This window comes from Lycium barbarum, chromosome 5 (assembly GCF_019175385.1).
Source record: "Lycium barbarum isolate Lr01 chromosome 5, ASM1917538v2, whole genome shotgun sequence".
NCBI classification, from domain to species: domain Eukaryota; kingdom Viridiplantae; phylum Streptophyta; class Magnoliopsida; order Solanales; family Solanaceae; genus Lycium; species Lycium barbarum.
In genome coordinates, this window is record NC_083341.1 from 132,255,688 (window position 1) to 132,272,601 (window position 16,914).

Sequence of the window (16,914 nt, forward strand, 5' to 3'; positions counted from 1 at the left end):
TGAGCAATAAGCGTGATATTCCTAAGTGTCTGGTTGGTCTTTCGGACGGAAGTAGATCGGTGGCTACAAAAGAAGGAACAACGAGGCTGAATGATAGGATATGGTTGAAGAAAGTCCTTTATGTTCCGGATTTGACATGCAATTTAATTTCTATATCACAACTAGTTGATTTATTTAGATTGTGATGTGACATTTAATAGTATTATGTGTTCTATGCTAGACCACCACAAGAAAGCTGATTGGAAAGGTGAGCGTCAAGGTGGACTTTATTATTTTCGGAATGTGTCACTGATCTGACTATAAAGGCAAAGGCGGTTGATTGGTTCGATCTTTGGCACAAATGGTTGGGTCATCCTTCAGCACAAGTAACGAAGTCTATTACGGCATTAGGCTAAAAAGAGAGTGGTGATAGATTGGATATAGAATGTGATGGATGCCAACTGGCAAAGTAAACGAGATGTGTTTTTCCTTTAAGTGACAATATTGCTTCAGATACTTGTGAGGTGATTTATTGCGATTTATGGGGACCATGTAGAACCCCTTCCTCTTATGGGGCTTCATATTTTTCTTACTATTGTGGATGATCGTTCACGAGCCTTGTGGGTCTTTCTCTTAGTTAATAAGAAAGAAGTGTCCCAAACCTTGAAGAATTTCTTCGCTTTTGTGGAGAGGCAGTTCGAAAAAAGAGTGAAGATAGTTAAAAGTGATAACGAAAATGAGTTCACGTGTATGAAGACTTATTTCTTCGAACATGGAATTCTGTTTCAAACATCTTGCACAGGGAGACCTCAGCAGAATGGAAGAGTCGAAAGAAAACACTATCCCATTCTTAATGTGGCGCAAGCATTGAGATTTCAAGGTCATCTTCCGATCAAAGTTTGGGGAGAATGTGTTTTGACTGAGGGGTATTTGATCAATAGAACGTCGTCTTCGATTTTGAATAGAAAACCCCCTATGAAATTTGTACAGGAATGCGCCCCGGTATGATCACTTAAGGGTGATAGGGTCACTCTGCTACGTACACACAAAGGGAAGAACGAGGGACAAGTTTGAGAGTTAGAGTTATATGCGTGTCTTCTTGGGATACCCATACAGATAGAAGGGTTGGAGATTGTATGACTTAGAGAACGATGAATATTTAGTCTCAAGAGATGTGGACTTCTACGAGACTAAGTTTCCCTTTGCCAAAGGATCATGTAACTTGGGCGACAAAAACTGAGCAAGAAAGAAACCAACACGATTTCGAAGAAGACCATACCGATAATGTAGGTACGAACGAAACTCGAATGGAAGAAGTCCGGACACCGGATACCAAACCTACGGATTAGCCAGAATTAGATCGGATAGATGCCCGTCCAAATAGTGAAAGCGTGAAGGAAGTACAGACAGAAGGTATCCGGGCCAGCGTAATGCCACCAGAGGAACATTTGAGTCGAGATAAACATTAGAAGCATGAATTGATTCGGTTGCGCGACTACATCACTGAAACGTTCCGGAAAGAAAGTCCATCAACGCGTCTGCCTGATCCTCAGCAACCCTCAGGTGTACCTTATCCTTTAGCTAACTATATATCCTGTGATAATTTTTCCTTGCAACACCAATGGTTCCTTGCAACAATTACCACAGGAACCAAACCGAAAACCTTTTCGGAGGCAAAGAAAAAGGAACATTGGAAAATAGCCATGCAGCAAGAGATCCAAGCGTTGGAGGATAATGGAACATGGACACTAGAAACTTTGCCACCTGATAATAAAGCACTAAAATGTAGATAGGTGTACAAAATCAAGTACAACTTTAACGGTACAATCTAGCGATATAAAACTCGTTTCGTCATCTTCGAAAATAAACAGGAGGAAGGAATGGACTACAACAAAATTTTGCTCCGGTTGCTAAGGTAGTAACGGTTCAGACCTTCATGGCAGTCGCGGCTGTGCGAAATTGGGAGTTGCATCAGATGAACACTTATGGTTTTAAGCAAGCTCCAAGGTGTTGGTTTGCAAAATTGTCAAGTGTTTTGATGAAATATGGGTTCAAACAGTCGTACTCAGATTATTTTTTATTCACTATGCACCAGAGAGGTATGTAGCTTAACGTCTTAGTCTCTTGATTATCTCCGGAAACGACCACAATGCCATTGAACGATTCAAAGACTATCTGCACACGTGTTTTCACATGAAAGATTTGGGCCATCTGAAATATTTTCTGGGAGTTGAAGTTGCGCGCAGACCAACTGAGTTATTTCTCTATCAACGAAAATATGTCGTGGATATAATCTCTGAGTCCGGTTTACTGGGAGCTAAACCAATCAATACTCCTATGGAGAAGAATCATGGTATGGCGTTGGCCAAAGGAGCCCCTTTGGGAGATTCGAAATCATACCGACGTCTGGGTGGTAGACTCATATACCTCAGTTTTACAAGACCTGAGTTGTGGTATTGTGTGCATGTTCTGTCCCAATTCATTCCGCAACCAAATAAAGCACATTGGAACACGACTCTCCATGTGGTGCATTACTTGAAGAAGAACCCAGGACAAGGTATTGTGATGAGAAAAGATTGTGATCTCTAGTTGTATGGATGGTGTGATTCGGATAGGGCCGGATGTCCATTGACTCAAAAATCACTTACCGGTTGGTTTGTGTCCTTCAGGAATTCACCTATATCATGGAAAACCAAGAAGCAACACATTGTCTCTCGCTCGTCAGCAGAGGCGGAATACAGGTCAATGACAATGACACTCTGTGAATTGAAATGACTAAAGAGAATCTTGCATAGTTAGGGCGTTGACCATAAATCTCCGATGAAAATATATTGTGATAGTCAAGCAACATTATATATTGCACGCAATCCGGTGTTTCATGAACGAAGTAAACACATTGAAGTTGACTGTCACTACGTCTGGGATGCACTCCAATCTGGTCTAATACTCCCCAATTACATGTCCACCAGTGAGCAATTGGTCAATATGTTTACAAATGCTTTGGGCAAATCGCAACATCAATATTTGATTGGCAAGTTGGGCACTCGAGACCCTCATGCTCCAACTTGAAGGGGGTATTGAGAGTATATAATAGTTTATTTTTGGTACAATTGTAATTATGGTAATATAGGAATTTTAGTTCTATTAGAATAGGGTTATCTTATTAGACTATGAGAAGAACGAACTTACTTCTACATAAGGAGGTCATTATAATGAATACAGAGCGGAATGAATTCTCCCATTATTCGTGTCTCTCTAAATTTCGTCCTGTCTCGATTTTAATAGAAACACATACGATTCATTGTACTTTTAATTTATTTGAGGCTTATTATTGTATAACAATTTCAGACGGAACTCACTTTTTTTTTTCTCTCACAATGTTCAATTGTCAAGCTTTCAAGTAGGACTTTTCTACTTTTTTTCTTTTCTTTACATTGCATTTTATCAACTTTCGATCATATGTTTCTGGAAGTAAATCCCCATAACATAAGGAAATATTTTAATATAGTGATAAATAGGTTCAAAACTTACTTTAGATCACAGTTCAATTTCCAACTATGATATTGTAATTTCTTCTTTTTAATTTTTTAAAAACAAATATAAATCACACTTGTAAGTCTCAGAAGGTACAACAATAAGTTTTCGCCATTTTTACTCCACTTAGTAACTTGAACTCCCAATCTTTATGGTTGAGGATGAAGAAGATCTATCACTAGAGCAACTCTCACTCTTCAAATGTACAACTAAAGTTATAATAGAAGTGACAATTTTAAAAAGCAAAAAGTTATCTACCTGAATATCTCGAAAAAAAGACTTTTAATTTTATGTTATACTCCTTCCGTCACAATTTATGTGATACATTTTACTTTTCGAGCATTAATTTGACTAAATTGGATTAGATTAACTCAATATTTAAAAACTACATGAAAAGTACTGTAAGTTGTAAATTTCTCATATCAATTTAGTAAAAAAATACATCTCAAAATATTAATCAAAATTCATACCGTTTGAATTCGTAGAAGCAAAAAGTATCACATAAATTGAAACGGAAAAAGAGAAATAGCATAATGTCCTTGATTTGATGAATTGACGGTCCTCATTCTCCTACTTGACAAGTTGTTAATGTTAACAACAAAATAAAAAGCTACTTTCAGATTCCTTTCTTTTTATCCTAAAATAAAATCAGGAAAAGGGAAGGGCAAAATGATCTTTTGTGGTCACCTGTTAAACTTGTGGATCAAAAACAACAAATTGACATAGTTGGAGGACCATTTTGTTCAAATAAAACAATAGGAAACAACTTATTTGCCAAAAAAAAAATGAAAAAGGGCCAAATATACCCCTATACTATTGTCAAATATACTCTTTATTATACTTTGAGTCCAAATATATTCCTATCGTTATATATTTTTTCTAAATATATCCTTTTTCCGTTACAATTATATAAAGTGAACACCTAATGTGATGTGACATGCCAATATGAGTTTGAGAAGTGCAGGAAAGGAGATTTTGAATATATGGCTGAAAAGAAGTAGCAGCGGAAACAAGTTCCGAAGAATTAATTAAGGTTGACGTAGGCAGAGGGAGTGAAGGTGGAGAAGTAGAAGAAGTGGAAAAAGATGGTAGTGGTGGGTGAAGAAGTAAAAGAGAGGAGTAAATGAGTTTGTCTGTTGAGGTGGCATGCCACATCACATTTGGTGTTCAACTTGTATAATTTTAACGGAGGAAGAATATATTTAGATTCAAAATATAATTGTAGGGGTATTTTTGCACCCAAAATATAATGAAGGATATATTTGATCCTTTTTCAATAGTACAGGGGTATATTTAGCCTTTTTTTCGAAAAAAAATTCCCCTCACACCCAAAATTCCCAATGTTTAGAGTTCTTCCCTTCACTGCAACTGTGCACCCTTCTGCAATTACAGCCCCAAGGTGGAATTCAAACCACCCAAAAAAGATTCTTGAAAATCATGTTTTTTGTTTCTGTTATATACTGATAAAGATTGTTCTTTTATGAGTCTTGATCAAATTCTGCTTGAAAAAACCAATCTAAAATAAGAAAAAGATTCTTGAAAATCATGTTTTTTTTCTTTTGTTTTTGTTATATACTAATAAAGATTGCTTTTTTATGAATGTTGATCAAATTTTGTGTCAAAAAACCACTCCAAAAGAGGAAAAAGATTCTTGAAAATCATTTTTTATGGTTAAATACTGATAAAGATTGTTTTTTTATGAGTTTTGATTGGATTTTTTGTTGGAAATTTGCAGGTTGGTTGTGAAAATGTGTGCAATAGCCACTAAGAATGCAGGTAAAACCGTGGAGTCATTAGTAGTGAAGCCTCCAGCACACCCAACTTATGATTTAAAGGGTGTTATTCAACTTGCCCTTTCTGAAGATGCTGGGGATTTAGGTTTGGTTTAAAGCTCATATCTTTTTTTAATCTTATGTTGTCAATTGGGTTGTGCTTAGTTTTTATATTTAAGGAAATGTTAAGCTAATTGTGAAGTTTTTATTTAATTGAGAGTTCCTTTTATGAAGTTTGGTCATAGTCTTTTTTTGTGTTTTGTGAACTTCAAGCTTCAATCTTTTTGTGTTGCCTCAATTAATTACAGGTTATGTGTTTTGAGTAAGCATAATCTTCAGTTTTACCGTATATATATAATTAGTTTTATTTCTATTATATTTATTATATATAAGTGTTCAAGAGAGACGAACACTGAATAGTTATACAAAAAGTAAAATGTATTGCACTATAAACTTGGTGGTATCTCATTAGTGAATGATTTCTTCCCACTTTTCATGTCCACACGTATTGAGTGAGCTTTTTACTATCCTCTTTTGGTTGACACGTCTTAGCTTTTTGGGATTATCTGCATGCTTTTCCATTTTCAATTCTCATGCACGGTTGAATTAATGGTATAGTACTAATTCTTATTCCATTTTATTCATGAGCATTTTTACTGTATAATTGTTTGTGTGTTGCTAATATCAAATTGTCAATATGTGAGCGCTCCATTGCCCACTGAAACATATTTGGTTTTATTATTCTATGAGGTTTTTGTTTGTCAATTGGATTTATAGCATCTCTACATTTTCATTAATGATTGACATTTGCTTATTTTTTGAAGGTAATACGGAGCTCCTACTGTGTTGTTGTTTTCGGAATAACAAGAATTGTATACTAAGCTTCACATACAACTGGTACTCGTGGAGAATAATGCACTAGATTGTAGCTATAACATGCTTAAAGGTACAGTGAGCTTATGTTGTCTTTGACAGATACAGTACAAAAAATGTCCTATTTTGCGTAAGATGTGCAAAAAAAAAAAAGTCTAAATATTTATGATTATGTATTTTAATTTTATATGGCAGTATTGATATTGCCACCAGATCGAACACCTCCAGGAAAAATCAAGATTAAGACATACTCCCTCCGTCTCAATTTAAGTGTCTTAAATTAAAGATGTGTATAATGTAGTAAAATATCCTTTGAATCTTGTGATTTTAAACTTTGCATATCGCATGTTTGAATTGTCAACTTACTAAATATAGGAAAAGACACTTTTTTGAGTCAGATCAAAATGAAAAATGAGACAATTAAATTAGGATGGAGGAAGTAGCATATTGGGCCGTGCATAGCACGGACTTGCTTTGCTAGTATGAAATACAACTGGGAAAACATCACTGAATACCCCTAAAATATAAAATATTTATCTGCCCATGTCCCCTCCCAAACTATTTTCGCGTCTATCCCCACAGGCTGGAAATATTTACCCGACACACCCCTAGTCAAACCCCTTCCTCCGTGATACCATCGCAATATATTTATAAATCACGATGGTATCATGGAGGACTAAGGGAAGGACTGAAACAGTCCTCCATGATACCATCTCAGTATATGTATATACCATGCATGATTGTATCATGGTCTTGAGGAGTGTCTTATTGAAGGACTAAAACAGTCCTTTATGATACCATCATGGTATATGTATATAAGACGATGGTATCATAGAGGTTTTTTTTTTCGAGAAAAGTGTGTCATTTTTAATATATGCGATCATTATAATACCGTCTCGGTATATTTATATAACATGATGGTATCATGGAGGACTAAGAGAATAACTGAAGCATCTTCATGATACCATCTCAGTATATTTATATATCATTATTGTATCATGGAGAACTAAGAGAAGGGCTGAAGCATCTTCCATGATACCATCTCAGTATATTTATATACCATATTAGTATCATAACTAGGGGCATTTTGGGTAAATATTTTTTTTTTTTGTTTTTGGGATATGAAAGTAATGGGGTATAGACGGGTAATTATTTTGATTTAAGGGGCATCCGTGATCTTTGCCAATACAATTTGCATCTTGGGCCCGTGCTCCTTCCATCTAGTTTTATCCTAAATCACCAAAAGGGAAGTGCAAAATGACCTTTTGTGGTCACCTGTTAAACCTTATGGATCAAAAGCAACAAATTGACATAGTTGGAGGACCATTTTGTCCAAATAAGGAAATAAAAAAATAAAAAAAAAAAAGGGAAAACGCAAAGGCTCTTTCTTATTTGCCAAAATATTCCTTTCACACCCCAAAATTCCAAGGTTTCTCCAAACCACTCAATTCCATCCAAAAGAAGCAAAAAAAGATTCTTGAAAATCATGTTTTATTTGTTTTTGTTATATACTTATAAAGATTGCTTTTTTTATGAGTCTTGACCAAATTCTGTGCAAAAAAACCACTCTAAAAGAGGAAAAAGATTCTTGAAAATCAAAATTTTTGGGTTAAATACTGATAAAGATTGCTTCTTCATATTTTATGAATCTTGATCAAATTTTGTGTGAAAAAACCACTCCAAAAGAGGAAAAGATTCTTGAAAATCATTTTTTATGGTTAAATACTGATGAAGATTGTTTTTTTTTTATGAGTTTTGATTGGATTTTTTGTTGGAAATTTGCAGGTTGGATGTGAAAATTTGTGCAATAGCTACCAAGTATGCAGGTAGAACAGTGGAGTCATTAGTAGTGAGGCCTCCAACACATGCACGGATGGTGTGATGCGGACTGGGCCGGATGTCCGATGACCCGAAAATCACTTACCGGTTAGTTTGTCTCCCTCGAGAATTCACCCATATCATGGAAAATCAAGAAGCAACACATTGTCTCACTCGTCAGCGGAGGCATACAGGTCAATGACAATGACAGTGAATTGAAATGGCTAAAGGGAATCTTGCATAGTTTGGGCGTTGATCATAAATCTCCGCTGAAAATGTATTGTGATAGTCAAGCAGCATTATATATTGCACGCAATCGGGTGTTTTATGAACGGATTAAACACATTGAAGCTGACTGTCACTGTGTCCGGGATGCACTTCAATCCAGTCTAATACTCCCTAGTCACATGTCCACCAGTGAGCAATTGGCCGATGTGTTTACAAAGGCTTTGGACAAATCGTAGCATCAATATTTGCTTGGCAAGTTGGGCATTCGAGACCCTCATGCTCCAACCTGAGGGGGATATTGAGAGTATATAATAATTTATTTATGGTACAATTATAATTATGGTAATATAGGAATTATAGTTCTATTAGAATAAGGTTACTTTATTATACTAGGAGAAAGAAGACCTTACTTCTATATAATGAGGTCATTATGATGAATACAAAGCAAAGAGAATTCTCTCATTATTCCTGTCTCTCTAAATTCTCGTTCTTGTCTCGATTTTAACAGAAACACATACGATCGGTTGTACTTTTAATTTATTTGAGGCTCATTATTGTATAACAATTTCAGACAGAACTCACTTTTTTTTCTCTTACAATGTTCAATTATCAAGCTTTCAAGTAGGACTTTTCTACTTTTTTTTCTTCTTCTTTACATTGCATTTTATTAACTTTTGATCATATGTTTCTGGAAGTAATCCCCATAACATAAGGAAATATTTTAATATAGTGATAAAGAGGTTCATAACTTACTTTAGACCACAGTTCAATTTCCAACTATGATATTGTAATTTCTTCTTTTTCTTTTTTATTTTATTTTATTTTGTTATATATAAATCACACTTGTTAGTCTCAGAAGGAACAACAATAATTTTCCACCATTTTTACTCCACTTAGTAACTTGAACTCCCAATCTTCATGGTTGAGGATGAAGAAGATCTATCACTAGAGCAACTCTCACTCGTCAAATGTACAACTAAAGTTATAATATAAGTGATAATCTTAAAAAGCAAAAAGTTATCAACCTAATATCTCGAAAAAGGACTCTTAATTTTATGTTATACTCCTTCCGTCACAATTTATGTGATACATTTCGCTTTTTGAGAGTCAATTTGACTAAATTTTAAAATTAAATTGGATTAGATTAACTCAATATTTGAAAACTACATAAAAGTACTATAAATTGCAACTTTTCTCAGATCAATTTGGTAAAAAAAAATACATCTCAAAATATTAATTAAAATTCATGCAGTTTAAATCTCGTGAAATAAAAAGTATTACATAAATTGGAATAGAAAAATAGCTTTATGTCCTTGATTGGACGAACTGACGGCCTTCATTCTCCTACTTGACAAGTTGTAAATGTGAACATCAAAATAAAAGCTGCTTTCAGATGCCTTTCTTTTTATCCTAAAATCAGGAAAAGGTAAGTGCAAAATGACCTTTTGTGGTCACCTGTTAAACTTATGGATCAAAAACAACAAATTGACATGGTTGGAGGACCATTTTGTTCAAATAAAAAAAATAGGAAACAACTTATTTGTCAAAAAAAATTCCCCTCACACTCCAAAATTCCCAATGTTTAGAGTTCTTGCCTTCAATGCAACTGTGCACCCTTATGCAATTACAACCCCAAGGTAGAATTCAAACCACCCAAAAAAGATTCTTGAAAATCATGTTTTTTGTTTTTGTTATATACTGATAAAGATTGTTCTTTTATGAGTCTTGATCAAATTCTGCTTGAAAAAAACAATCTAAAAGAGGAAAAAGATTCTTGAAAATCATTTTTTATGGTTAAATACTGATAAAGATTGCTTTTTTATGAGTTTTGATTGAATTTTTTGCAGGTTGGTTGTGAAAATGTGTACAATAGCCACTAAGAATGCAGGTAGAAGAGTGGAGTCATTAGTAGTGAAGCCTCCAGCACACCCAACTTATGATTTAAAGGGTGTTATTCAACTCGCCCTTTCTGAAGATGCTGGGGATTTAGGTTTGGTTTAAAGCCCATATCTTTTTTTAATCTTATGTTGTCAATTGGGTTGTGCTTAGTTTTTATATTTAAGGAAATGTTAAGCTAATTGTGAAGTTTTTATTTAATTGAGAGTTCCTTTTATGAAGTTTGGTTATAGTCTTTTTTGTGTTTTGTGAACTTCAAGCTTCAATCTTTTTGTGTTGCCTCAATTAATTACAGGTTATGTGTTCTGAGTAAGCATAATCTTCAGTTTTTATAGTTCTGTCAAATGCTGTTGTTGTGGGATTTTTTTTTTTTGGGGGGGGGGGGGGGGGAGCGAGGGGGTGGGGTGGGGGTGGGGGGGATGGCTAATTCTGCACTGGGAAGTTCCACTTTGGGCTAAAGGGGACTCCATTCTCAGGCTTGAACCCGAGACCTGGGGTTAAAGAGGATGAGTACTTGCCACCCCACCACAACTTTTGATGGTAAAAGTTGTTTCTTTCCCATCACGCACATACTGATAGAATACATGACAATATCCTCAGCTCTTGAACCTAAAAGTTTCCGGGGGGGGGGGGGGGGGGGGGGGTAGACTAATCCGCGCCGGGAAGTCCCACTCTGGGGTAGAGGGGACTCCATTGTCGAGTTTGACCCCGAGATCTCTGGTTAAGGATTGATGGATACTCACCATCCCACCACAACTTTTGGTGGTAAAAGACTCGATGCTGCTTGGACGCTCCAAAAATGTTGCCACACCCATGTCGGATCCTTGAAATGCACTTCCTTCGGAGGATCCAACATGCACCCCACAACATTTTGAAGAGTTCGAGCAACATAGGTAAAAATTGCTTCTTTTAAGTTCAAGGGCTGAGGATCTTGTGTGTGATGGGCAAGTTTGTTTAATTAAATTTCTTGGAAATATAGCAATTTTTGCAGAACCTAGCTATCCTTGTGAATTTGAGTACTCAATTTTAAAAATCTATTTATTCAGTGTATTCTCGTGAAAAATGCAGGAGATGTGTCCTGTAAGGCGACAATTCCTGTTGACTTGGAATCCGAAGCTTATTTTCTAGCAAAGGAAGACGGGATTGTAGCAGGAATTGCACTTGCTGAGATGATATTCGCAGAAGTTGATCCATCACTAAAGGTATTAATTTTTCAATGTTTCTACTTTGAAGAAGTTTTGATAAAGGGTAATTTTTAATTTCTTGTTCTTGTTATCAGGTGGAGTGGTTTATAAAGGATGGTGATAAAGTTCATAAAGGCTTGAACTTTGGCAAAGTACAAGGTAAACTAAATGTGAGAAATGGTTAATTGCTATTGATTTTTGACTTGTTAATAAACTTCGCTTGACTTATGTAGGAAAGGCCCACAGCATTGTTATAGCTGAGAGGGTTGTTCTCAATTTTATGCAAAGAATGAGTGGAATAGCTACACTAACTAAGGTGTGTTTATCCTCGTGTAAGTAGCTCATTATTATTAAAGATCTTGAAATATATTTCCATGAATGGAAATGGTTATTGTCATTGATGAGTTGGTTTCAGACTGGTCAACTCTTCTATGTCCGAGAATGCTAAGCTTTTTCGCAGAAAATATGAGGATCCATATTTAGACATTTCTCTATGATATATTAAATCAATGAAATATGTTGGTCATGAATGAGGTAATGTATGACTTAAACTCATTAGATGTTACTTCTACTTTAACCTTTATCCAAGCTTTGTTCAGAAACCTATCTTTGTTTGTGAGTTGGTGTAGTTGGATTGTTAGGTCATTCATCAAGCTCGTAACTGTTGAAGTAGGAGACTTTGTCCCAATTTGCAATCCAATGTTTATGGTAGAAAAACTCAAGTCTCCATTGTTCAATGTATAGAGTACAATAGCTATTCTGAGATGATTATGAGAGAAGCCACTAGTGTTACTTGATTGGCCCGCCTTAGTTTGTGAGTACTATTTATATTTGATATAACCTTATTTAGGTTTCTTTTTCTAATAACGCTGGTGCCGCCAGCTTGAGCGCACCTCGATTATTCCATTGGGTACCCACTAGCTCGTAAGCTCCTACCAGCATAGGTATTGGGAACTCTGCCAGTGAAAGGCTTAGGCCGATGGGAAGAAATCACCTAACATTTGACACTTACAGAGGACTACGAGTCTCGCATCTGAGCTTCCCTGCTTTCCTTCGAATTTAACTGAATTTCTTTCCTGTTAAAAAAAAAAGAGGCCTAATATTTGTTGTCTCTATTATGATCTGAATCCTGATCTTCCCATTGTTTTCACCGACTTTATGATTGCTAGGTTGTTCCCTTGGGTGCTAACCTCATTTAAATTTCTAGACTTCTTTTTTGTCTTGGTGCTGAAGAATGTTCTGAATGGAGTACCATCATAAGGACCCACCTTGCTAAATTCATTGGCTTCACGTCTCTATGAGAATCCGCGTTGACCTATGGAAAAAGTCCTCCATCTCACCAAAATTTCGAGAGTTTTGAAAAGAGATTCTGTGTATTCGTTATAAGGCTGTGCAGATCCACTCTTCTGAGACAGTAGATGGTGTCAGATCCACATATTGAAAACGATTTTGCAATCTGTTTATTTGAATTATGAAATGTCAATGATTTCTAAAGAATAAGAACTGTAGAAACAGTTACTGCAGAAACAAAAATAATGTGTGAAATCTAAACAAAATTTCTGTTGGAATTTGCAAAGGAGCTTTGGTTTTGATACTTTTGGTACAACTATTTGCTTTTACCTTTCAATGGACCCATTTAGTCCTTTAGATTAGGTAATAACATATCAAATATCTGTCCAAAAAAAATTAATTCCATGTGTTTCTTTTTCAGGATATAAATACTACTGCAAACAACATCTTTTAAGAACATTTGAAAGATTTCATCGACCCAAAACCATATACATCTAGGTCTCTTTAATGGACAGACAAAATTAGATTCTTTTTACTTGATAATATGAGGTTCAACTAAAGCATGCTAATCACGGAGTTCAACTTTTTGCCTCTAAAGTAGTGATTTGAAGAGACTTTCTTTTTATATTTGCAGGCAATGGCAGATGCTGCACACCCCGCTTACATCTTGGAGACTAGGAAAACGGCTCCAGGTTTACGTTTGGTGGATAAATGGGCGGTAAAGATCTACGCACCAAAAACCATCCACTTGTCAGAGGCGATATCACATGTATAGTTTATTTTGGCTGACTTTCTACCTGGCTTTAACTGAAGGTATTAATCGGTGGGGGGAAGAATCACAGAATGGGCTTGTTTGATATGGTGATGATAAAAGACAATCACATATCTGCTGCTGGAGGTGTCAACAAAGCTCTAAAATCTGTCGATCAATATTTGGAGCAAAATAATCTTCAAATGGGGGTTGAGGTTGGCCTCATGTACCTTTGCATTAACTTCTTTGATATGTTTATAGTTCTGAGTTCTTACCTTATAAATTTATTGTTTGAACTTTTGATATGTTTATTTTTGGAATATTATTCTTAGCTTCTGCCATCAGTTTTTCTATGCTTTTGTACATTTTGGTCAAATAAACGTCTTTCTAGAGCCATTCAATGATAAACTATTTATATCTCTGAAGATATAAACTTTATGCTACTTCCGATGCCCTTTCACTGAAGAACTGAATTCACATCTGTTGAAATCAAATGTTTGACCTAAAACTCTAGAATTTTATTTTGCATAATTATATCTAGATAGTGGATTCTCTTGGTAGGAGAGTAGTATTCCCAGAATACATCGTGACATCGAATAACCGAAACAGGAGAGCAAAATGAGGTCATTTTGACCAAGTATAATGAGGTAGGAAACAAAATAGTTTGCGGTTTGGAGTACTTTTCAAGGTCTTCTTTTTTGGATTCAGGTACACAAAAAGTACATGAGTTCCACATTCTTTCTTGATAATGATTTTCTTTTGTTACTAAAAGGAAAAACTGAAAAAGTAAAAAAGATAAAATTAATATTGCTGAAACAGCTGGGCAATTTTCATTTTTTTAAGAAAATTTTCAGTGTTATCGTCCACCCTAATATAACCTAAGAAGTTTAAGAGGAACTGTATTTTAAATCTGCCTTTGGCTCTTTGCATAATACATATTTGCATCGTCTTTCATTAAGTTGGTACTTGTACCTTCTTTAGATAGTTAAAAACACTAATTATGTGGATATTTGAGGAAAGCATCCAATCCTAATAACTTATCCAGTCATAAATAAGTTATGAAAATGAAATAAGCTTGCTTGGGATGTTTATGAGGAATCCTTTTCGTTGGTTAGGGACTTGTATGTCAGTACAGGGATAAGTGAGATTAGAGAATCTCCAGTTCTAGAGAAAGTGCAATCCGTTAAAAGACAAGTATTTAGTACTATTAGAATAAATTGGCCGGAATCAGTAGGGAATTTCGTCTAAATTGTTTGATTTATGATACCGCATGTTACTTTATTTTACAATAGAGCTATGGTCCTTCCAGTGTCTACACAATATGTGGTAATTTTTAGCAGCGTTTCAAATCTTTTTTCCTAACAGGTTGAGACCCGGACTCTTGCAGAAGTACGTGAGGTTCTAGAATATGCATCTCAAACAAAGACTTCATTGACGAGGATAATGCTGGACAATATGGTTATTCCATTATCTAACGGGGATGTTGAGGTATCCATGCTTAAGGAGGCCGTAGATTTGATCGATGGGAGGTTTGAGACAGAGGTAACTCCTGATTTCATTTTCAGTTTTGACTGCTTCACACAATTGTCAGCATATAGAAGATTAATGTGATGCAGTGCCTTTGACTTTTCTCAGTTGTATGATATTCATTATTGGCCATTAGACTTGCAACACATACTAACTTTTCCTCTTTACAATTATTGAAATTTTCAAACGTAATGATATACATATGACTCTGCTAAAAGCAAATACAAGGTACCTCTTTCCTTATTTTCTCTTGGACCTATCGTATTGTCATGTTGTCGTAGACGCATGGAATGAAACAAATCTTTGAATTGAAAGGCTGGGAAGTTTTTACCTAAAAGGAGAATTGAGAGGAAGCACAAACATATCGTGTCACATTTATTTGCTGTAAAATGAAGACATTTAAGCTTTACATATCCTAGTTTTGACTCTGGGAAAAGACTAGTATAAAATTGTCATTGGCCCCTATTATTCCTTCATGGAACACGGAATAGCATGGAAGCTTGGTAACTCCTAATTCAAAAGAAAGCAGTGCTTGGTTTTCCCGTTTATTCGTCAAGTATATCTTCCGATGACATGATTTTTTGGCTATAATGGTGGCAGGCTTCAGGAAATGTTACCCTTGAAACAGTGCACACAATTGGACAAACTGGTGTTACCTACATTTCTAGGTATGCGTTTCATCCTTGCTGTTTCAAAAGATATTTCATATAATAAGATAGGCAGTTTACTTGCGCACATCAGACAAAATATTGCAGTAGATAATCTATGTTATGTATAATTCTTTTGATTGGCAAAATTGATATACAGAGAACTTACATGGATTGCTAGAATACTTAAGGGAATTAGGTTATGGATCTCTCGATTATTTATTTGATTAACAAAATCTTCACTTACAAGCACACGATTCATCCTGAGGTTCCATAATCTATTGGAATACTAGGCTGTTGTATGTCTTTTTCTAGCAGTGGATTTCATTCTAGTGTTAAAATGGGAAACATGGTCAATGAGGGTTCATATAGCCGACCTCAACTTGTTCGTAACTAAGGCGTAGTTTGTTTCTGGATTTCATACTGGAGAAAGCTGAATACTTGTTTCGTCCAGTAATGATATTTTGCTAAAAGTATCTTTCTTTTGTTATGATACTTATAGAATATGTTTTTGAATATTTGCAGCGGTGCCCTAACACATTCTGTGAAAGCACTTGACATTTCCCTGAAAATCGATACAGAGCTTGCCCTTGAAGTTGGACGACGTACAAAACGAGCATGACCAACATTTATTTATACTTTTCTTGTAACTCAAAAGAGTAGAAGCAGCCTAATAGCACAAAGTGCAAATAAGAATCATAATATTAATGTCAAAGTAACCACTGCTTAATCAGACAAAAAGATGAAATTTTTTGGAATATTCTTCATGACTTTCTTCCAATGTAACTGCTTGAGTTGGTATTTTATTATAGCTTGCTTTCATATTTCGTGACTTTGATACAATGAAGAAACTTGATTTAAATGTTTGGTGTATGTAAAGTTGTGTTACTTGTTCTTTTATGGCTCTTTCCCAACCTCTAAAATTTTTGATGCACTATTTGTTTGTCACCAAAAAAAAAAAAAAGGCTGGGATATAACACTTCTGGTTTCTCAATTATTAGTAAATTCTTATTTTGGTCCTTATGTTATCTGATTAAGCACATTTAATCTTCAATTAACAGAACACGTGTCTCTTTTGGTCCCTTCAATTAATAGCACTTATTTTGGTCTATATTACCCTCAAATATTGAGCAACAATACATATTTAACATTACATTGTCCATTAAATAGTTTAACAGTTGATAATTTGGAAAGAGTCGCAAGCACAAGGATGAAAAGTGTTTCAGCTAATTGAAGGTTTAATATGCTTTATTTTCTCCCCACACTAGCAGTTTGTCGTTAGGGTGGAATTTGAAGCGGTGACTCTCACAACAGCAATTGTAGGCTTCCACATTATTTCAAGTCATAATAATTCAAATTGATGAGCGATAATTTTCGTTCTGTATTAAAAACAAATTCCTAACCAAATTACAGAT

At 35.2% G+C, this 16,914-nt stretch overlaps 1 protein-coding gene across 3 annotated transcripts; it reads left to right on the forward strand.

Moving 5' to 3' along the window:
• Nucleotides 1–4,808: 4,808 nt before the first annotated feature.
• LOC132641606 (quinolinate phosphoribosyltransferase [decarboxylating] 1a) lies at nucleotides 4,809–16,399 on the forward strand. Of its 3 annotated transcripts, none has more exons than XM_060358644.1 (10): nucleotides 4,809–4,912; nucleotides 5,249–5,391; nucleotides 11,169–11,302; nucleotides 11,380–11,443; nucleotides 11,518–11,600; nucleotides 13,209–13,292; nucleotides 13,388–13,540; nucleotides 14,691–14,867; nucleotides 15,453–15,520; nucleotides 16,025–16,399. In XM_060358644.1, the coding sequence occupies exons 1-10, from the start codon at nucleotides 4,854–4,856 to the stop codon at nucleotides 16,119–16,121; spliced, it is 1,062 nt and encodes a 353-aa protein (XP_060214627.1). In that variant the 5' UTR covers nucleotides 4,809–4,853; the 3' UTR covers nucleotides 16,122–16,399. The 3 variants fall into 3 exon arrangements, with proteins under 3 accessions (XP_060214627.1, XP_060214628.1, XP_060214626.1); XM_060358645.1 differs by lacking the exon at nucleotides 5,249–5,391 and adding an exon at nucleotides 10,052–10,194 and having other exon boundaries at nucleotides 4,828–4,912; XM_060358643.1 differs by lacking the exons at nucleotides 4,809–4,912; nucleotides 5,249–5,391 and adding exons at nucleotides 9,686–9,841; nucleotides 10,052–10,194.
• The last annotated feature ends 515 nt before the right edge of the window (nucleotides 16,400–16,914 follow it).